The following is a 21,228-nucleotide window of genomic DNA, read 5'->3' as shown; positions in this document are numbered from 1 at the left end:
ACGTATATCTGATTTAAATTTCGCTCACTATATACCTCGCCCTCCCTATCTTATACATTCAGTGTACATGGCAATAATAATTTTATAACCTAATAGTAATACTTAAATCTGTTTGACTTCAATGTTTATATTCGATAAAAATTCTGTCAAAATTATATCTTCTATAAAATAAATTATTTTAATTGAATGAAATTATTCTATTATTACAAAGCAAAACATTTTTAGTACAAATACACTATTTTATATTAAATGTAATTCAGTGCATTTAATTCTCCGTATTTGTCGAGCTCTTACCTAGTCTCCGGTTCTCTCGATTCCCCTTCCGCTGAACGGCAATCAGAGCAGCCTTGCGACGTTCTGTCAATACTGAGTTCGCTTTCTGATAAACTTATCGCACCTACCAGCATGAGAAATATGCTCAGTATTATCTATTTAAAACTTAAATATAGTCACATACGATTGAATCTCTATGACCAAGTATTTGTACTACTATTTACTTCTTTAAAAGTGACCCTATTGGCCGACTGCCCGTTGTAAGCCGCAAGAATTACAAAAGAAATTTTAGTGTTAGGAAACGAACACAAAAATCTTACAAAATGCAGTTAGCGTCAACATACAGGTGGACTACTTTTCTAAAAATACATTGTACTTCCAAGAACTTGCATTATTTTGTAGTTTTTACCACACAATACATTTTAAAGTCTTTAATTACATTTATGTTTTAGCTTTGTGTATAGTTCCTTTATATATATATATATATATATATATAATATTAAATTTTTGTCCTACACCTCCAGTATTCCAGTATTCTATCAGTGCCACAAAAACTTTATGATTTTACATATTGCTTACATCATTAATTGAAAGTCCCTAAGTTTAAAATAGAGTGATTGTTAGCGGAATCATTAAATTCACACACGTGGATAGAATTAATCGCACAATTGTAGGGTGAGGCAGCACTAGTCGTGACGGCAGTATCATACGCCTAAACGTTCTTAAGTCCGCTTGACTAAACCAACATCTTCGATACCGAATAATACTGGATCCGATTCGATCGATATATAACCTCGGGGTTGCTTTTACCTAGCGGGGCTAAATACAATTTACCTTTGTTATTTTTCGTGTCATTAAACTGCGTTGAGATTTCGAACGCTTGATCGAGATTGCGAACTCCGATGCGAATTGTTTGTGAGCTTTTGTTTCTCACTCCACTAGCCAGCGACGATCAATTAAAGATGGATCCTTAAGTGAATTTTCTTCTTACCCGTTGCCATTGTTTAAATTATATAAGTAATTTTTCTCTACTTTAAAATAAATTAAATTTCTATTCTTTTCTATGATAACAGTTGGTGATGCCTTTGTTTACATATTAATTAGAGGTTTTGGTACGAAAATATAATTTATGGGCTATCAGTCATGGTGACATTTGTCAAGCATGACCCCCTGTTTGCGTGCTGTAGAACAAATGGGGGTGACCACGGGGCTAACGAAGGCTCTGCTTCATTTGTAAAGCTTTATCGGCAGTGACAAATTGCGACATCCACTACTTTTATTGCAAACGATCGAAGAATACTGATTGTATTCTGGAAATATATGAAACCATTGTTTACAAGTCGCACTTTTAATTTAAAGCAAAACTTACTGTATAGTGCAACATTATAAGGCGTGAGGTACATGTTTGTTAACAGGAAAGTTTTCACAAACATTTCAAGTTCAGTTTTGCATGATGATTATTCAGTCTTGTCTAAGCATAAAACTCCGTAGAAAGACTCTCCAAACGGCGAAGCCTCACACTCATGTTAATGCAAAAGCACGTAGTTTTATGTCAGTGCAGAAAGTTCTGGAAAGTGCACAAAGTACGCGAACGCTGAGGCAAAGCCTTCATTTGTCGGCTCATGACGTCCGCGTGACAAATGTGGACGGGACTTTATGTACCGTACCTACAACGGGAACGCGTTCGCGATTATGCACGCCGATGAAAAATGTAACTCGGAGTTTTAGTTCGTCTGCCAAGCGGTTTTAAACGTAACAATTTGTCATGAGGAATCTATGTGTTGTGTGCACATGTTCTTTTAAATCGGCATTGTTTTAAAGAATTATTTTGTTTTCATAACAATGACCCACATTGTAGAAAAATAACATTTTTTAGCGTACCAGTGTATTTTCATTGGAAATGATCATTCACGTATAAAAATGACTATTAGGATGGGTAATAAATTTTAGCGACTTTAACATAATTTAGGCCTATGTACATTGCGAATTTTCACTTGGTAGCGAATTTCTATTGCAAGAGGTTTGGGTTAACGTAGATTGGGTAATTTATACTTGCCTCTACCTCTTCCTCCCTAGTGGGGAAGGAGAGACGAGCATTGAAAAGAGCTATACCATTCATTAAAATTGCTTAATGAATCGATTAAATTTAGAGTTTAATTAAACAATACATTAATTTAACTTACTCTTCACTCTTGATTCCAAATTCAAACAACATATATTTTGATTCAAGAATGTGCTATATAAAATGATTTTATGTTAAAATATAACAAAATTCAATTATAATACAAGTTTGTACATTATTTTCTTGTCTATTTACTTTCAAATGGTAAGCTCTTTGACTTGATAAATTCAAAGTACATTAAAATTCAATTTGTGATGCAAACCGTGAGGCATAACGGATTGTCGACTGATTTTGTCACCCCCTTTCTTCCTTAATTTTACGACTAGCTCAATTTTGTGATATTTACTTAGTGCTGTCAAGTACAATAATAGCAATTAATTCACGCAGTTAGAAGCCGCTAAATTTATACGGTCATGAAACAAGCAAGGGCAATTTCCATAATTATAAAGATCATATACCTAGATATTTTTAATGGAAATTAATGTTATAAAAATAATTGAAGTACTTTTTAACTAAAGTTTGAATAACTTTCAGGTGGAATGCAAAAAAGCACAACCAAAAGAAGTGATGCTTCCAGCAAATTTGGCGAAGACGAGAGCCGCCGGTCGCGGGGCCTACGGTGAGTTGCTAAGTAGCGCCGTGGCAACCGGAGTTCGGTATGCTCCTTATCCAGTTCATGCGCCGGCGCAACTATTCGTTACTGGAGCGGGGGTGGGCGCAGGGACGACTGGTGCTGCTGCCATGTACCGTCGTGCACTCGCCGCCCTGCGCCCCACTCCACGCCCTCCACGACCTACACTTGCTCCTATTACTATTCCTCCTCTTGCGTACTCAGTGTCAGAACTCCTCGGAGCTCATGCTCTAGATATACCCACAATATACTCTCCTCTCACTCACTCGACATTACCAACACCGTTGCCTCTCTGATCCACAATCCTCTTTCAACAGCACCCACATCAGCCATTCTAATTTATTTCCCCAAATTTTAGATGCATTTATTGAACTAATTACTCAAAATAATCCCTCCCATCCCATAGCTATTTTTAACATTCCTTCGCTATTGCTACTGTGCCCTTGAAGAGTTTTTAAATGTATTTAAGGAAACTGATGATATTCGAAGTGTCTTATTTTAGTAATCGCCATTAGCCGATCAGTTAGTTAGCAGATTTTCGAAATGTGTATCAAAAGACTAGTAAATTATATAGAGACAGTTGTTATACAAAGGTTTATATAAAGGTTACATTTTTATCGAAAGTAGAAAGTCATTCGAAACAAGTTTATGTAGGGTAATAGAGAGCAATATTTTTCTACCAGGTTGTAGGCGCTTAATACCATTTTGATTTATATATAGATAGTCAAAATAGTACTGGGCCTGGTATTTTTCTGATTTGATGTAGTTTTTAATATGGGATAAATAAGGACCGTTTAAGGTTCTGCTGATTCTTGCCAGTTTTGCTACATTTCCATCCATTAAAACAACTAAAACAGCTTAGAAAAAATCTAGTTACGATGTTTAATGCGGCTGAATTTATGGGATTTTTTAAACATTTTATTAAAGATAATATATACTCTAGATTTTACTATAAATAGCTTTGCAACTTGATGTCGGCTTTTCAAAAATGTTATCATTGGAAGAAAAGAGGTACCTATGAACAGTCGATGTTACTTTTACGTTTTGTGAGATTATTAGCAATTATGTTTGTATTTTATTAATTCAATTATTTATTTTTAGATTAGTTTGTTTATTAAGTAACTTATCTTTGTTCCTATAGTATTATTAGTTTACTAATAACTTATATCTAATTTTGTGCAATGCATTAAAATTTTGAAGCGATCTGTTCACCATTAGTTATTTTAAGTTACTTTCATTTATTTATCTTTCGTTTTAAATTTGTTATTTATAACAAAGGTATCAATAATTCATTTGAAATTGTTAAACATTAGATCTCGATTAAACTAATTTAGTATTGTTTGTACAATATATATAACCTTATTAAGGTAAATTCGGTAGCCTATAGATAATAAATATCATTTCTAAAATATTTAAGGATGTATGTTTGTTTAACATGTTTAGACTTAGACTAACAATGTGTAGAATAGATTAACTATTAAAGACAAACTATATTTATTGGTGTTAGTAACTAACATGCCCCAATTATATTAGAATTATATTGGATGGTAGTAAGTCTAGAATTCTTAATATAGTGTTTAATTACAACTATAATATAATAAGTATGTATCACACATATGTTTGTACAATCCACAAGAACATTTTCGCCAAGCAAAATAGTGTCTCACGGTACACATTATAGGTATTAAAATGTTTTAATGTTTTAGCACACACAATTATATAAAGTTAAATTTAAGAATCGATCAATTTATGTACATGTTTTTACATTTCTAGATTTCATGTGGTCATTGGGTGCTCTTCCTGACGGTAAGTTAAATTTACATATTATTTATAAATTAAAAACCATTTACATACCTGCATTATATCATCGGATATTGGGATGTTATAGTTTGACCGATATGATATGATATATTTATCTTGAAGCCTTAAAACTAAATTAATATCACGATTTACCAAAACGGATCATACTAGGGAATAATTGACTCAATTATTCAGTTTAAAGCAATAGATGCGACGATAGACCTAATTAATGGATTATCGAACACCATGTCGAGGTGTATTTCCATCTGCCGTAATGGATCACTGACAGATACACTATTTTGATTGGCAATAATATGATAAACGATCCGGTGCGGTAATCACATCAGCCTCCGTCCACGGCACTCCCATCAATCATCCACATTTTTATACCGGACTCGATGTTCACTAAGCTGATATAGCAAACATATATTGTCTTATGTAACTTTTAGTAATATCTATTACAAATTAGTCGCATTGTTCTCATGTTGCAAACTAGAGTAGAGTAGTTTATTTTGTAATTCAATAAGGTTGTTAATGAAATGTCTCAAGACGTTTGTTAATTGCATAAAACTCTCGTTAGTTTACTTACAGTGTGCTACATTTAACGATGTTTACAAAATATCGTCTGCTGGACAATGTCCAAAGCGATGTTGTTTAGACTTTGCCCGATATAATAAACCTACCTTTTATTTCTCGTTACTATTTTGGGATTCAACCTTCGATAAACGTGTCATTGCAGTTTTAGTACATTCTTATGGTAATATATTATTGATTACAGTAAATAGAAGCATGGAATAAATTAATTAAAATTAATGTGTTGCCTTAATTGGCTGTCAGGTGTTTTATAACTAATGATTTTTATTTGTTGCGCAGGTTTTCCCGCAGCCTACGCCGCCTACGCGGCAGGACGTAGCTATTCGGGCTATCCTAGCTTCGGGCTACCTTACCCCGCAGGTAATCCCCTGGCGAGCTTGCACCACCAACTATCCGGCAATCACTATCACCACCTGGCAACACTCCTGCCATACCACCCACTCGAGCTCAGTGGGGTTTACAATGTACACGCCATGCATCTGTGAACTCGCTCCGACGACAATGCATTCCACTAACTGCTAACGATTCGCAAACGACACTGATCCGCTAACCGAATGACTCCACAGTCATCTACAACTAAACAAATGTGGTCATTTTAAAACTTAAACTATGGTGACATTACCCCGTATTCACTGCTACTAACTGGGGCCAAGGCAGCAAGAAAGTTAGTGTAAACTAACAACTTCACTAACAAGTTAACACCTCTAACAATGACTGAGCCATCTAGATAAATCTGCCACGCCGTCAATTACAAAACGTCCAAGTTTTGAGAAATGCTATTTATTGTTTATTTCCAGAATTGTTGTGAAAATCCAATGGTATACGAGAGCCGAGCTCTCTCTGTTTAGAAACAATTTTACTAACGATCCTCAAATGCTACGCGTCAAGTAAACAATCCAACGCAAATACTGTTTAAGCTTTGTCTTCCTTCGATGTTCGAACCGATTTTCACATTCGCCCGATTTCTCCCCGACGTCTGGAGTTAAACTACGCCTTTTCCACATTAACTGATAAAGCTAAAAATACATTTTTAACTATTTTCAACAGATTATTAAAACAGAATCGTCATCGCTTTTTTTGCATTGGCAAGAAGGACGACCTTCATTTAAACTCCACCATATTACGCGTTTTTACTTTATACAAATGCATTCCTTTATAAGTAAACATGGCAGTTTTTATGAAGACCGATCCAACCACCTTCTGTTGTATAAATAAAATGTTGCAACTATTTTCTCATTTGATGGCACACCAATTTGACGACAAAATGTTCTCAAGACGAACAATTTGATTAGTAAACGTACAAAGTAAATAAAAAATGATTTTGCTTTGTTATACTGAAGCTGGTAAACTGCTATTGACTTATATTTTTTTTGTTAGTACTCTACTTTTGTTAAAAAATATATATAAATTTCATAAAACATTGAACTACTAAGATTCATATGGAATAACAAATTCACAGATTGTTTTAAAACACTGTACGATTTAAGAAAATTCTAATTAAATTATGATCTGTATCTCGCGAATGGAGTAAGGCTAATACAGCAACTTTATAGAGTTAGGGGTTTGGATAGACCGGCGTTAAACCTAGCCGGATAAACTAATGTAATCTGCATATTTATTGAAATTTTAGCCTAGTCAATACTAATTCATGTCGTAGCTAGTAATGCTTAAAAGTTAAAGTAGGCGACTATATAATATTCAATAGATAATAATTTACCTTAGTCTTTTTATAGGAACACTCTTCAATCTAGCATGCTCTAGTAAGTAGATTTTAGAATTAATATTTGACTGAACGCAGCTTTTGACCCCTTATTAAGTTAACTACATTATGAGACAGTTATTGTTTTATTTAGTATTATCATGACATAAAATATATTATGATGCACAGGTGGACAGAACGGGAAATTAATATCGTCAATATCCTTCCCTACCGTCGATTTGTTATTCATTACTTATAAATGATTCTTATTAATATAATACAATGTGACTCTTTCTCATTAAAAGAAAAAAGTAAGAGGAAAGTATTTTGTCTGGACCCAATTGATATCGTTATATTACATATTATTCAGTATCTCTTGTTATCTTATGTAACTTTAGTTATAGCTGTGTTCAGTCTCTCTTACTGATATATATCTAAGAGTAAATTTTACAATATATAATCTTAGACAGGTAAGACTTGTAGGTATTTAGGTTTAGGATTTAGGAATTAATTTCATCAATACTAAGTTTAGAGGATGAGTAGGAATATTTCAAAGTTGATAGATTTTATTTTGCGTAGCTCTTTTAAATTTTAGCTTTAGCTTAGACTTTGTTTAATCAATAAAATAAATCGAGCTTGTAAAATGTTAATTTAATACCAATTTGCTATAATCATAATGTAATCTTACATATGTAGATATATACCTGTTTATGTTTTAAAGTTACTTCTTTATTATAATTCATATATTTACAATGCTTAATCAATAATGTTTATTATTATTATATTTATTGTTGTTGTGTAATATTTTTGGATGCAAGTATTTTATGCTACCTTCTTCGTGTTTAATGTAATTATTATACGGTTGAGTGTTTTAAACGAAAAAAAAAACAAATTTCCCCTAAAATATGGGGCGCATCTTCAAGCCGTCGCTTAATCGCTACGCCTCGCAATAATTTATTTTATCAAAATTAAGACTTATCAAAATTATTACGTAAACTATAAGTTAATTCGATCATAAAATCGCTACGTGTGCGACCGTCCTTATCGCCATCCTCTAAACTAGTCATAAATTAAATAAGCTTCAATATTGTATCGTGTAACGTAACTATATGCTATTTAATGTGTGGCTATTGATTATAGGCTAAACCCAGTACTAAATCGTAAACTAAATCTTTGATTTCATCATTACAGTAATGGCTTCCTATTAAAACTTAGTCAATGAAGAATTTCGTGATCAGCATTTAAACACTTCAAGCATCAGAATGATTCACCCTTAGCTATTGAACTATTTGCGTGTTTAGATATACTAACGACAAGTAAATTATGAAATAGTCAATAACGTGTGCTTCACGAAATATTTGATATCCAGACCAAATCATTGCAATATATAACGACCCCCTTTTTCCTGCATTTTGGTTGTGCGTGATACACACAGGGATTGCTTTAATAGAAAAAAAAACACTATATAAATATTACTTTATAGATCGAGTGTTTTAGATATTTTTATTTGGAAATCGACTGAACAAACAAAAAAAATCCCCAGTATATAAACGATTAGCGAACACAGTTAATAACCCTCCATATGCCGGTTAAATTTATTTTGCATATTATTTTATTAATATAAAAAAGTACGCGCATTTTTTGGCCGTAGTAACATATAGTTGTTTTATTTAAACGCCGCGGTCTTCAGTTCCGTGTGCGAGCTTTGTAGCATTTTTATTTTGTTGCCGCAGGTGTAGTGGGAGTTATACCGCCGGAAAGTCGTCTGTTGGTCGGTGTGGAGTATGTAAGCCAGGGTGGGCTCGCGCACAGGCCGTAGATGCCGACGTCGCTTGCTCGCCGCCCCAACATGACACGCTACATAACCGTTCTATACCACCACCCGGACCGTTAACGGCTTGCGCAATATATCTTACGAATTCAAATAAATATTTTCTGAAGCGAATATCTCTTTGGTATCACGCCCTCCAGTCTCCCCCGAATCGCAGCTAAGGAATGCAATGTCACTTTCGCTTTTCACAAATTATATATTATAGTACGCGAATTCTCAGATGCGTACGTGATTCGATCGCCCGACTAGGTTGCCCTTATAGCTCGGTACGGTATAATTTCGATTTAATACAGCGGTATCCATCAGGAAGGTTATCCAGATTTTAGAGTTAATAATATAATCGTAAAGCACAATTGTAATCTATGTGTCAAGTTTTTGAATGTATTAACTTATTATATAAGTCACTAGTATTGTTCTAATCACTGTTTTCACATATCGTCTTAATGTTTATGATAAGGTTATGGAATTGTGAAGCCAATATATTTTAAAATAAAGGATTTTTTCGCTTTATAAGCAAAACGTTTTATCGTTTACTGTCCAATTGATTGCCTGACGATCGAGGTCAATCACGGCCCACTTATTTAGCATTCGTTCGCTCATCGATTGAGACTAAAATAAACTAAAAGAAATAATATATAGCGTGGAGTTGGCTAGCGTGTTGTGAACTTTGATTACTTCTTATTACAACCGAACTTTGTTTTCGCGGTTTAAATGTTTTTTAACATCGATTTCTCGTCTCTGACTCATCCAATGCGGTAATTTGTCATGGTGCTGGCGACGCGCTCCGCCATACCGGTTCAGTAATGACATACGTATACATGCATTTACGTATACATTTACAATAACTTGAGCTGCTTGCGTTCTATTCGAAAAAATTGATTATCGTAAGCCCCATAATTGGAAGTAAAATTTACGCGGACCACGCTTGAGAATTCCATACATTCTACACGGTCGCCTCAGAGTGCAACCCACAAACTTTACAAAACTATGTTAAATAGTTAGCATTTCTCGCCTGGACTTGAAATTTGCTAATCAGTACGTTTTAATTTATAAATTTGATTAAAAATTACTTTTTTATTTAAACACTGCAAATGAAATCAATCTCGTTTCATTTAACCTTAGCCACTCTATTACATAACCTTTAACGATATTTTCCGTTGACTCAATTACTAATTCCACATCTTCGTCTAGTGCTTGTCGTGTAGGCTAAAATTAAATGAGTATCTGGTTATATCTCCATTAGAATTTACTGTAAAATTCTTCTAGAAATAGAATTAAATAGTTTTGGAGAGTATCATAGCTAATAGAAATATTTGGATGGGTCAGAAAGTCATACTTTAGAAAGATTGTTTTCTTGAATGTCTAGAAATGTTTGAATAATATAAGTTAAACAATAGTCTAGCTACCTCCGGCTATATAATTTTCTCTTAGATTTTATGGATTTATGATTGCCTGGGAAACGTGTAATAGCGTTGCAATTATATCATAGATATCGATCAGACCTAATCTGATATCATATCTTACATAGATAGTAAATTTATTGTCCTCTAAGAAATTTTAAATACAAACATATAAATAGTTGAGAATTCAAGTCTCCAACCGGAGGACAGTAAATTATTCTCGTATGAATCTACGCAACATGTTATCGGATTTTAAACATGATAGTGTTGAAATACAAGAAAACAACTGTATGGTGAAATGGAGTAACAGCGGAACAACAATAGGGCGAGTAATATTTAACTTTCAAATAAATTTGATCAGTATCATACTCCGTTTAAGATAGAATAGCGTAGGAGACATTGTAAGCTGAATATCTGTTGTGAAAAGTAAATATCACGTGTGGTAGATTGTTAGAATTTTCAAAATTTTTAATGTAAATTAGCTAAGCTTAGAAATATGATATAGACATAGTATAGACTGTCATTTAGGAGGTCTATAACGAATCTAAGTAAGCAGAATTTGTAGAGTCAATCTGGCAATATATAAGATTTCAATAGCGGAGTTTCTGAATAGTCTAGAATTAGTAATTTTATGGCGGGCGATATCCTTCCTATTGTAAATTAGTGGAGCTTTAAAATTAGCGCGGAAAACTTCCGTTCCGATCTTGTTATAATGAAATTGTTATATAAATAACCGCTTTATGTTATTATTCCTTTAGCGGGTAGTCAAGTAAGCGATCAGGTAGCAATTTGTCGGTAAAAATAATGCGATGGTGGTGCAAACACATTGTATAGAGTATTTAATGTAATTAGTAATAAGAAATAGAATAGATTTTTTGTAATTTCAATTGTTGTGCCTTAGGCAGAAGTTAATTTAGAATAACGTTACAATGATAATAAAACGAAACGCCATTTAGAATGTGTAGTCATATTTCTAATTTTATACAAACGATAGAATAGAACATGTAATATTTTCGCTGTAGCCGTTAATGTAGCCGTAAGTGGTGTTTTTTCGCAAGTATTTTATTATTTCACTACATCGGTAGACGAATTTTTGTGAAAATAAGTAAAAGTAGAAATTTTATAAACATTTTTTATATTTTCAAAGTGTGACTATTTTTCTCGATTCATTTGAGCTTTTCAATACCGCTTTTCGTGTTCCTACGATTTATGACTGAACCAATTTTCATTATTTGTTTCAATATATTTATTTAACAAAATTATAAACATCACTGAAAAGTGACGGGTTGTTTTGCATTATACTTAAAGAAGATTTAACGAAATGTAATACTTACTTTGAATTCCAAATATCAGGGATGGATGCAGGGCCAAGATAGAAATTGAATGAATTTGCAATTAAGATAAGTCCAGACTAAAAGATAGAAAATTCGAAAAAAGCGTATCATCCGGAGTTATTGATTGTATCTATTGTATAGACGTTCGCAGTGGTCCGTCACTCGATATGACTGAAATACGAATATAACATTTCAATCGAGGCAAGTCGAGGATGAAAAACGGGTATCTCTTAATCAAAAATAAAACTTTGTATACGAAAATTTCACTAAACTCGGCATATGTAAAAGAACATGTTCATTTGTAGAGAATTTTACACAGTTGAACTTTCAACTTTTAATTTTTAACAGAGTCAACTTTTTTGTTTCTACGTCACTTCCATTAAGTTACGAGTTTAGTGACGTTATGTACAAATTTAAAAGCGAAGGAAATAATTGTGTTAATTTAATAAACATTTAAAATTTAAACATAATAAAGTGTTAAATTAAGTTAATTACTGAATTTAATGCTTGAAACCTTATACATGATCCGTTAGCCTGGTAATGGACATGAAATAAATTATAATAATGTTATTATTTATCAATTTCATCTCTAAAAGGAAAAATTGATAATATACTCAGTTATAAGAGTTATTAGGGAAGTACGCCCTGTGAATATTTTCTTCAGCCGTCATCCTTCTTGCGAGGAAGAATTATTAAGTTTCTTCGAACTTCGCAATTACGAGAGTTCGCAAATATGAATAGCTCTCGCCACGGCTTCTGAATTTATAGATGAATGTGTGTTCCCTGTGAGAGGCTTACTTAGGGTGAGAATCACCTTACCTCTCTAAAGTCCCTACTTCGCAGCTAAGCCAATAAAATTGGAAATTGCTGTGTTAACTTGGCAAATTATTTTTTTATATCAAGTATCTTTTTAAAGTGATTTTATTTCTGTTAAATGTTTTTGTTCTACATTAAATATATTATGTATCAAAATAATTAAAATGTTCTAACCTTGTAACACTTTCTGATTCATACAATTAATTAGAGTAACTTTTGAATTTAACAACTATAAAATTTATAAATAATGATTTAATTAAAATTAAACCACATGTCAGCTTCAATTTAATTAAAGTTTGCTTCAACTTAACAGCCCTTAGACAGAACTAACATAGGTTTTAGAAGCAACGTTGATGTTGATCGTCACTTGACAGTTCAGGGAACTAACTGTTTAAGTTATAAATTATTTGAGGTCTAAAACACATCTCTATATTTAGTTAGGTCTGCGGTCGATTTTACTATTTATCATAAATTTTTAACCGATTTATTTAATAATACACTATAAAGAGATAAAAAATAATTATAGACAATAAATAAACGTGAACAACATAATTCTAAAAGAATGAGATATTCGATCGACACGTTAACGATCGGTAGTCGTGTCAGCTTTACTCGAATTCTTATTTATTACTCGGCAACTCTCAAATAAATAGCCTCTTACATCGTGGCGTAATGTTATTAAAATGTGTCAGCAGTTTATAAGGTACGCGAGCGTGTACCAGCGGCAGCGGGAGCGGGTCGTTCGCCGCCATCTATCATTCATCCTCTATTACTTATATTGTACTCTTTTGCTAAGTCACTCTCAGGCCGGTAATCACCTGGTGGTGCCGCGAGCCCTCATTTTTCACACTAAATCATAACTCGCTCATCTAACAAAAATAAAATTTGTTCTACAAGCCAATAGGACTAATGGTTTTTATGAACAAGCAAAATCAGAAAGCTGATTCCCATTTATAATATAATCTTGCAGTCGTTTCAATTTTGAAAATGTAAATTGAAATAAAGGTAATAAAATCTAATAATACAATGTTCGAAATGAAAGAAAATTCATCCTAGACTATTCTTTACGTACATTAACGTTACTGGATATTCAGACTAATTTGAAATTCGAAGACGCTAAAAGCTTTAAAATTTGTGTGCGAAATAGTTAGTCGGACAAAACGTAAGAAGCGAGTAGCGAGTCAGTGAGCGAGGGCGGCATCAAGCCGCTCCTACGTGCACCGTATGCTAATGCCACTCCCTATTCAATAAGCAGACCGCCTCGTGCCACCGAGAACTCACGTCAGATAATTTACTGGATATTTTGTAAAAGTTTTTTTCGTCCTCTGTGATTTATGCGCGCGAAACTTCGAGCTCTTTTTTTCATTTGAATGCACGTGACATACGTAATATTTTTTTCTTCCAACATAATCTCAGCCTGGGGAGTCTTCGCTGTCCTCATTCGTCGGTACGGCATTTGTCTGTTACCGCTAAATTATTCATATATTTACGCGTTATAAATATATTTTCTAAACAAATTTGATGTTTAGTTAAATATTATCAATTTTTAATGTGTTAAAAAGGTGAGATGTTGGCAGATAAACACTTTTAAAGTAAAAAAAATTGGTGGTTCAGTCATAGATCAGTGTGTGTTCCATAACGAAAGAGTGTATGAGCCACTCGCGTACGTGAAGCGAATGCGAACCATGTGTATGTTTGCAGTGGACCTGACCAACGGCCAACTCACACCGAATAACAACACACCGCTGCTCGCGCAAGCGCTTTCAGGTGAGGAGGCCATCGCACCATCCACTCATGGATCCACTATATTAAGTCACCAGAAACCAAAAAGGCCATGAAATTTGTGTCACCTTACACTTCCACTAACAAAACAGCCATGTTACGTTCTTTATAACCAACACAGTGCACACATGAGCTCAATCAACCATCATCATCAACAATCCCCAAAAATATAATAGATTCTGGCTGAATACTATTAATTACCTATAGAATACCTAGGAAACACTTATAAGCAATTACAGCGGAACTTTTTGCTTCACAGTTATGAACAACTACCAAGCAGCCGCAGCTGGGTATGGGCCACCAGCTTCGCCGCACACGGCTGGAGGACGGGCTGGATTCCCTGCCGCCAGCTCGCCAGGACCTGCGCTGGACGTGTACGGCTCCGCAGCGGACAGCGTTGGCTACGTGCAGGCAGCCAGCCCTCAGCCTTCTGGATTTCCCGCTATCGCCGTCAGCCGTGCACCCCTTAATTATACCCCAGTAGGTCACTTGTAACATTCACATAAGAAAGACAACAAAATTAAAACTTCGTATCGACTTAAATAATTTTATTATCCAGAAATAATATTTGCACAATGAATGAAAATAACTCAAACTTATTTTATTCCATGATAAATGGGATAAAGTTATTAACTTTCGATTCAAACTTTTTTCATTTGTTACGTCATGCTCAAAAATGCCTATTTCTGTAAGACTGAAATGAAGGCAATTCAGAAAATTGTCCCCGTTCAAGAACTTTCAACTGTCACGGAATTCAAATTAATGTTTGTTCTGTTTTGTTTTTCTCTCGACCTTTTGATTTGTGCTTCTAAGATGTTTAAATTCATTTGCAAAGCTTATGACTCATTATACAATATTATCTTTTAGATAAATTAAAAGATGTAAAATAATTATTGTAATAATCTTATAATAACTATCATCAAGTTCCAAATCCCCGTCTAGCATATAATAGACACCACAGAGGCAATTAGTAGTCGACGACACTCTAAAATTTTAGCGCGACGGTCCAATCTCATTACTGAACCGATCTTACTCTTCCCTCTTACGGTATAATCACCATAAGTTAGCGAGCAAGTGAAGCGTAGAAGATGCGATTATAAAGTGTTCCGAAATATGAGAGCGGCAGGCGATGGCATCAGCAATCTAAGCGGTGCACTGCGCGGGTAATGGCCTTTTAAAACTACGACCGTGCTCCATAACTGCTTTCCAGAGACGCCATCAGTCTTCATTGCATGTCGGCACCCGCAAATGCCGCCAGCGCCGACGTCTTAACTCCTACTACATACAAAATATTTTTTTAACCAGTATTAAAGTTTTCATTTTTACACTGAAGATTTCGGTTTAACTTATTTTGACATCAATCCACCAATAACACGATTATGACAATCATAAATGTCATAATATGGAGTAGTTAATGGCAAAAAAACGCCAGGGCTGTAGCGCGGATCATGTGGTTCCAGGGTGTAAAACGGTCTTATTAGGTAACGGGAATGCCCCCACGGGCAATAACCGTAAATCAAGGAGAACAAGCGGTGTAATTACCGTAGCCGAGCGGTCGCGCGCCGCTCTAACTCATCCACTTGCTATTTTTATTTTGTTGGCCAACGAGTTCACTACCGCTCTATCGACTGCAAAGTCCCAACTCGCTGTCCTTAAATCTACCCGGAAGAAGTAAATGGTCAATTGGACATTTCAAAGCAACTCAATCAAGTTTTGGTGTCAATAAAAAAATATGTTTAATTACAGCGCACCTTAGATTTGATGCAGTGTTTCATTATATCTGTATAATTTTGTGTTAACTATCCTCGAATTATTAATTTTATAATTTTTCCATTACAGGGACCATTGATTCCTGCGGCTTTCACCAACGGTTACCATTGAAAGTGTTATAGCACAAATATTAAACGTAAGTAACGTTTTTACTGTGTGGTCTCGCCATACATAATTAAAATGTCGTTACGTAAAATGGCGCTTTAAAATACTGCCTCATATAATTATTGCCATCGCAAATATTAATGTTCAACTGGATCATAAAATAAGCATTTTATTTATATTTGAAGACTAATTATATGGCTGGAAATAAGACGACTATAATGAACTCTCAAAGTTTTTCGACTATGGACTTGTGCGGAATAACCCTGAGTTCAGGTTTATGTGAAATATTGAACAAAAGTATTTACGCTCTATAAAATGTAGTATTCAAAAAGCAATATCAATAATCTGCGTATGCAATAGGTGGCGAGCGGCGTGGCGGCGCGTGACAATGCATCAATAACAGCAAGATGACCATCATCAGCAAGGCTTTACCATCGTCTGCAAACCGCTTCCACGCACGCCGCGCCACGCGCCTTCGACGGTCGTCTACTCCGTCCGACCACCGCGCGGAGCGATCCGTCGACCGCGGCATCTCAAACTCACCATACCCCTCCACTTCCCTCACTCTCCCTGCTCCCTCGACACCTTATCTAACCCAATCCCCCCCCCCCTTAATCTCGACCTTGTCTATTGTAAATAATAATAATCAACTTTTTTCGTGTGAACGAGAGATAGTATATTAAACCGGTATTTTTTCAAATTATTCTCGCTTCGACTGTACCGTAGATGTGTTGTCAATAAATATTAAATAATTAAACTACAAAAAAAATACATTTCGTAATATATAAAATGCATCTAGAAGATTCGATTGCAGGGATGTATATCTTAAAATCTTTTATGGTTAATAGTTAAATTTATAGTTTAAGATGTAACTTGCATGTCTATTTTTCCATTCACAATCTGTTATGTTATTCATAGAGGAATGGTTCGCGTCACGCTAAAATCATGTCCGACGTGAAGACTTCGTGTACTACTGTATTTGGTAGAAAGCTTTTTAGATGTTCTAAGTGTCAGATTATCGGGCCGAGGTTGTATTCGCAATAAGCTGATCCCTCCTTCGTGTTCCGTGTGTAAAGAGTTGAGTTTGTCGGTAGCGGTGTAGGTTGGTAGGGGCCGGTCGGCCGCTCGACGGCTTCAGACCGGAGACAATAACGCGGTTTGCGACCGCGCGTTTGCCGCGCGCTATCTCGCTCGTCCACCAACACATATTTTATTCTATCTATTTTTAATATTAATGTCAAATATTAACATAATTACCATATTAATACATATTGCGCATATTTTAACTATGAATGTATTTATTTTTCGCCTAATTCGAATTGTATAAAATCACCTCTATGAACGGCTACTTCATTTCTGTAGTAAAAATTTCTGGATTACTTCCCTATAAGACTATGTTAGTTATGCGTATAGATACTTTCTAATAATAATATGTATTATGATATAAAATTTTATCCTAAGGATAATATGATCATGTTTACGATTCATAAGGACATTTTGAAAAGCTAAGTCAAACATTTCAGATATCTCTCATCGCATTAAGATAATAAATAATTCGTTTCTATCTTGTACCTTTGAAGTAGGTATTGTAATTATTATAATATTATAACAATTTTGTGCATTACGTAATTAATATTTCATTGTTTCTACGATTGTATTTATCTTAAATATAAGACCACTGTTAAAATATTTGCGGCTCCACTTTAAACGCGGAGTCACGCCGTACTTAGTCGTATTTAAAGTTTTAATCACAATATTTATGGTAAAAAAAAAACAATTTTCATACCGATATGAAATTAAAATCACACGATGCAAATTTTCAATAAGCCAAAGACAGGGATATCAGAAATTACAAACCATGTGCGCAAGTTGGAGGTAATAGAGTAAAATATGACGTCAATTCATTAATCATATTTGTTAGGTACTGGAAAACAGTTGACGACCACTGTCTCGTTTGCAGAAGTAAGGGGTAAGACACACAGGTGAGGTCATGGTTCAGGTTCCACACAGACACCGCGCCGCCTGCGTATCTAATCCATTACACGCACACGGTTACAATCATTCGTTATATACTATTATTATTACTCATTACCAACATCAATTAAACATTTATATTATAAATCTAGGTATTAAAATTTAGGTAATAATAATGAACAATCTTTTAAATGCTATTATTATATAAATACGTTATAAATATAAATGTTTCCTGTTACGAAAATATTGAAAATGATACGAAATAAATCAATATTCTTTTTAAAGGTAATTTATTACTTATGATTATGTAGTTAATTGAATAATGGAGTGTTTAAAGGAGCGCTGAAATTCGGTGCGCTTGCTTCGCGTATTTTTTTTTTTTTATTATTTTGTTTAGTTTAGTGCCGAGAAATCGTTCGCTGCGTAAGTCCGTGCGCTGTCCCGTGTCAGTCGCGTCGTCAATAAACACGCGTCACGTGACAAACGACCCGCGACCGCCATTTTGTTGTTAAACGTTAGCTAGGAAATTGATAATAAAAACAAAAGGTGTGTTCCAATGAGACGGTCAGATAAACGATATCATACCTAACAAATTAACGTTATTATTTGTTTTATATTTACGGTGTTATAGGTATTTAAGACATTTTTTCTTAGAATATTTAATTATTACGATGAAATGTTATAATTGTTAGGCCCAGCCGGCGTCGGTGCGGGGACGCGCGCGCACCGTGCCGTCGTCGGTTTTCTCAATCACTCTTATATCCTCACTATAATTATATTTTCTTACCGACCTTTTTAATGTAGGAAAGCGTACACGGCCGCTTATCCCCGTGCGAGTACAAACACATAATATAGTGAGAGACGTTTCGCTCGTTCGTGAGAAGCCATCGGTTCGCCGCGATTGCACCGAGACGACACATATGATGATTACTATTGTATATACATAGTTAGCCGCGTGTGTACTAAAAAGACAATTGAATCAATAACCATCGATCGATATTTGACTCGTTCGAGCTACAATCAGGACTAGCTTTATAAAGATAATAGTTTCATTGTTATTATTATGGTTTGTTAATACTGTTCGCGAGCTTATTTTATTAGTCCCTCTAGTGCTTTCACGCGCGGGTCATTTATTGTTTTGTTTTAAATGCAAATTTTTACTTCGCTACTAAGCTTCTAAGAAGTATTTATTCGTTAAATATTTTTTGCAAAGCAAAATTTATCAGTTATAAACTAACTATGTTGATTAAAATTATATATATCTATAAATTTTAAATATATTATAATTATTTAAAAATATAATAAATACATAATTGGTTTTATTCGCTCGTTATATATGAAGACCCGCGCGTGGGGTTAGCATGCTGGGCTCGGTGGCAATAAATATAATGAACTCGTTGCAAGATTTATATTTTTCAATATCTTAAATAATCTGTACCAGCAAAATGTATCTTCAGCTATATTTAAATGTTTCATAATGTTTCTCAAACCTAAAATTGCTCAAAGCACTAATTGTTTCTAACGCCACCGCAGCCGTCTAGCTCTCACGTGTTAGATTTCGCGTCAGTCGCATTTTAGGAACGGTTTCTATATCAAAATAAAGACTACGTAATAATATTAAGCGAGATCTCAAATTTATTTAAATAAAAATTCGTTATGTGGTCCTGTTACTGCGACTTATATAATATCCATCTAAGTGAAAAAAAAATTGAATAAAACTAATTTATGATATTTTATATAATAACATTATTTTACACTATCTATTTTATATCGTTAATGAAGATAATAATTAATTAATTAATTTTAATCTAATAAAGTGACAGACTGGTAAAGTTCGTAGAGTCGCAGAGGCGGCCTTAGATCAGTAGCTTTGCATACTCGGCGATGGCCAACTTAACGTTCAAGGACCAAAAGTATAGTTATTCGCGTAGAACCGGACGCGCATTGGCTCCACACGAACCGACTTCAAGCGATCGGTTGCATCATGCAGCATCAGAGCGTGTCTGTGAGAAAAGCGTTTGAGAATTAGAGGCGGGCTGAGGCGTCGGTTGCGTCTCGTGAGTGAAATGCAGCAGCCATGCAGCATCTAGGAACCGTGAGACGCAGCAACGGCCACGGCATCTCTCCAACTCGTCCCCAGCATCCTTTGCCCCGCCGCCGCCCGCTTGGTTTCGTTCTCGCGATTACTTCTCGATTACGTGCTTCGCGTGCTGACTGATTTTCTATAGCAATAAAAATCAATTACCTAAGATTTTACATTAAAGTAAATTTGGATTTATATACGTTCGAATTTGGTGTCATGTACATTTAAAATATTAGATTGGAGATAACGATAGGCGAACGACCCGCGGACATCCCGCCGCGGTTACGGCGCATTATTTTCGTCATTTCTTCGTGTATAATATGTTACATGAATCTGTATACAATATGGATATAAATTGTATTGATGAATAAATTAGTTTTTACGGCATCTCTTTATTAAAATAATGATAATATCAAACATTTTGTAAAAAGCGGCGAGTATGCCCGCCGCCCCGATTTCGTGCACCAGTGCACTTTAACTTATTGGAATATTACATTATTATAACGTACATAATACTATGAGATATATAATCATACAGCCTCTCGGGGCGCGCGTGTATGGCGATGTATGTATACACATTGTGCAATGTACATATACCTATTATAATACAATGATTTAAGACAAGGTTCACATCGTGCCGTGTGTATGTGGTAATAAATATAATATGGACATTGTTCAAACAATAACCAGTTGTTTTATTTACTTCATCAGCCCCTTCCCCTAAACTAGCATAAGAATATATAACAAAACTGATATGATTAATTAATGATTAAGAAATAAAGCAAAAAATATTCACAGATTGAAAAAAAATGAGAAAAGATATAAAAAAATATTAAACATTTAACAGTTTTTATGATATTTTTTTCCGTCAAATATATTGTACTCTACCTGATATCGTCTGATTAAATAAAGACAAAAAAAAAACAACTTTAAATTTGAAACTTTATTTATTGAAAGATTTATTACCAGACGAATATATAACACAAACAAAAGAGATCTTTAATAGTTATGGTC

At 34.4% G+C, this 21,228-nt stretch overlaps 1 protein-coding gene across 3 annotated transcripts in view; it reads left to right on the top strand.

The window, feature by feature from the left end:
- Positions 1-20,900, top strand: part of LOC116767645 (RNA-binding protein Musashi homolog Rbp6) — a 318,370-nt gene extending 297,470 nt beyond the window's left edge. For 2 of the 3 annotated variants that reach the window (XM_032658066.2, XM_032658068.2), the window contains 7 exons: positions 2,930-3,014; positions 4,800-4,832; positions 5,700-5,780; positions 14,202-14,267; positions 14,542-14,762; positions 16,122-16,188; positions 16,518-20,900. In XM_032658066.2, the coding sequence (XP_032513957.1) occupies positions 2,930-3,014; positions 4,800-4,832; positions 5,700-5,780; positions 14,202-14,267; positions 14,542-14,762; positions 16,122-16,163 (528 nt within the window). In that variant the 3' untranslated portion in view covers positions 16,164-16,188; positions 16,518-20,900. The remainder of the gene's footprint in view (positions 1-2,929; positions 3,015-4,799; positions 4,833-5,699; positions 5,781-14,201; positions 14,268-14,541; positions 14,763-16,121; positions 16,189-16,517) is intronic. The other variant, XM_032658067.2, reaches the window with a different exon arrangement.
- The last annotated feature ends 328 nt before the right edge of the window (positions 20,901-21,228 follow it).

This window comes from Danaus plexippus (genome assembly GCF_018135715.1).
Source record: "Danaus plexippus chromosome 9 unlocalized genomic scaffold, MEX_DaPlex mxdp_26, whole genome shotgun sequence".
Classification (NCBI taxonomy): Eukaryota; Metazoa; Arthropoda; class Insecta; order Lepidoptera; family Nymphalidae; genus Danaus; species Danaus plexippus.
Note: the sequence above shows the minus strand (reverse complement) of the source record. Positions and strands in the feature narration are given on the sequence as shown.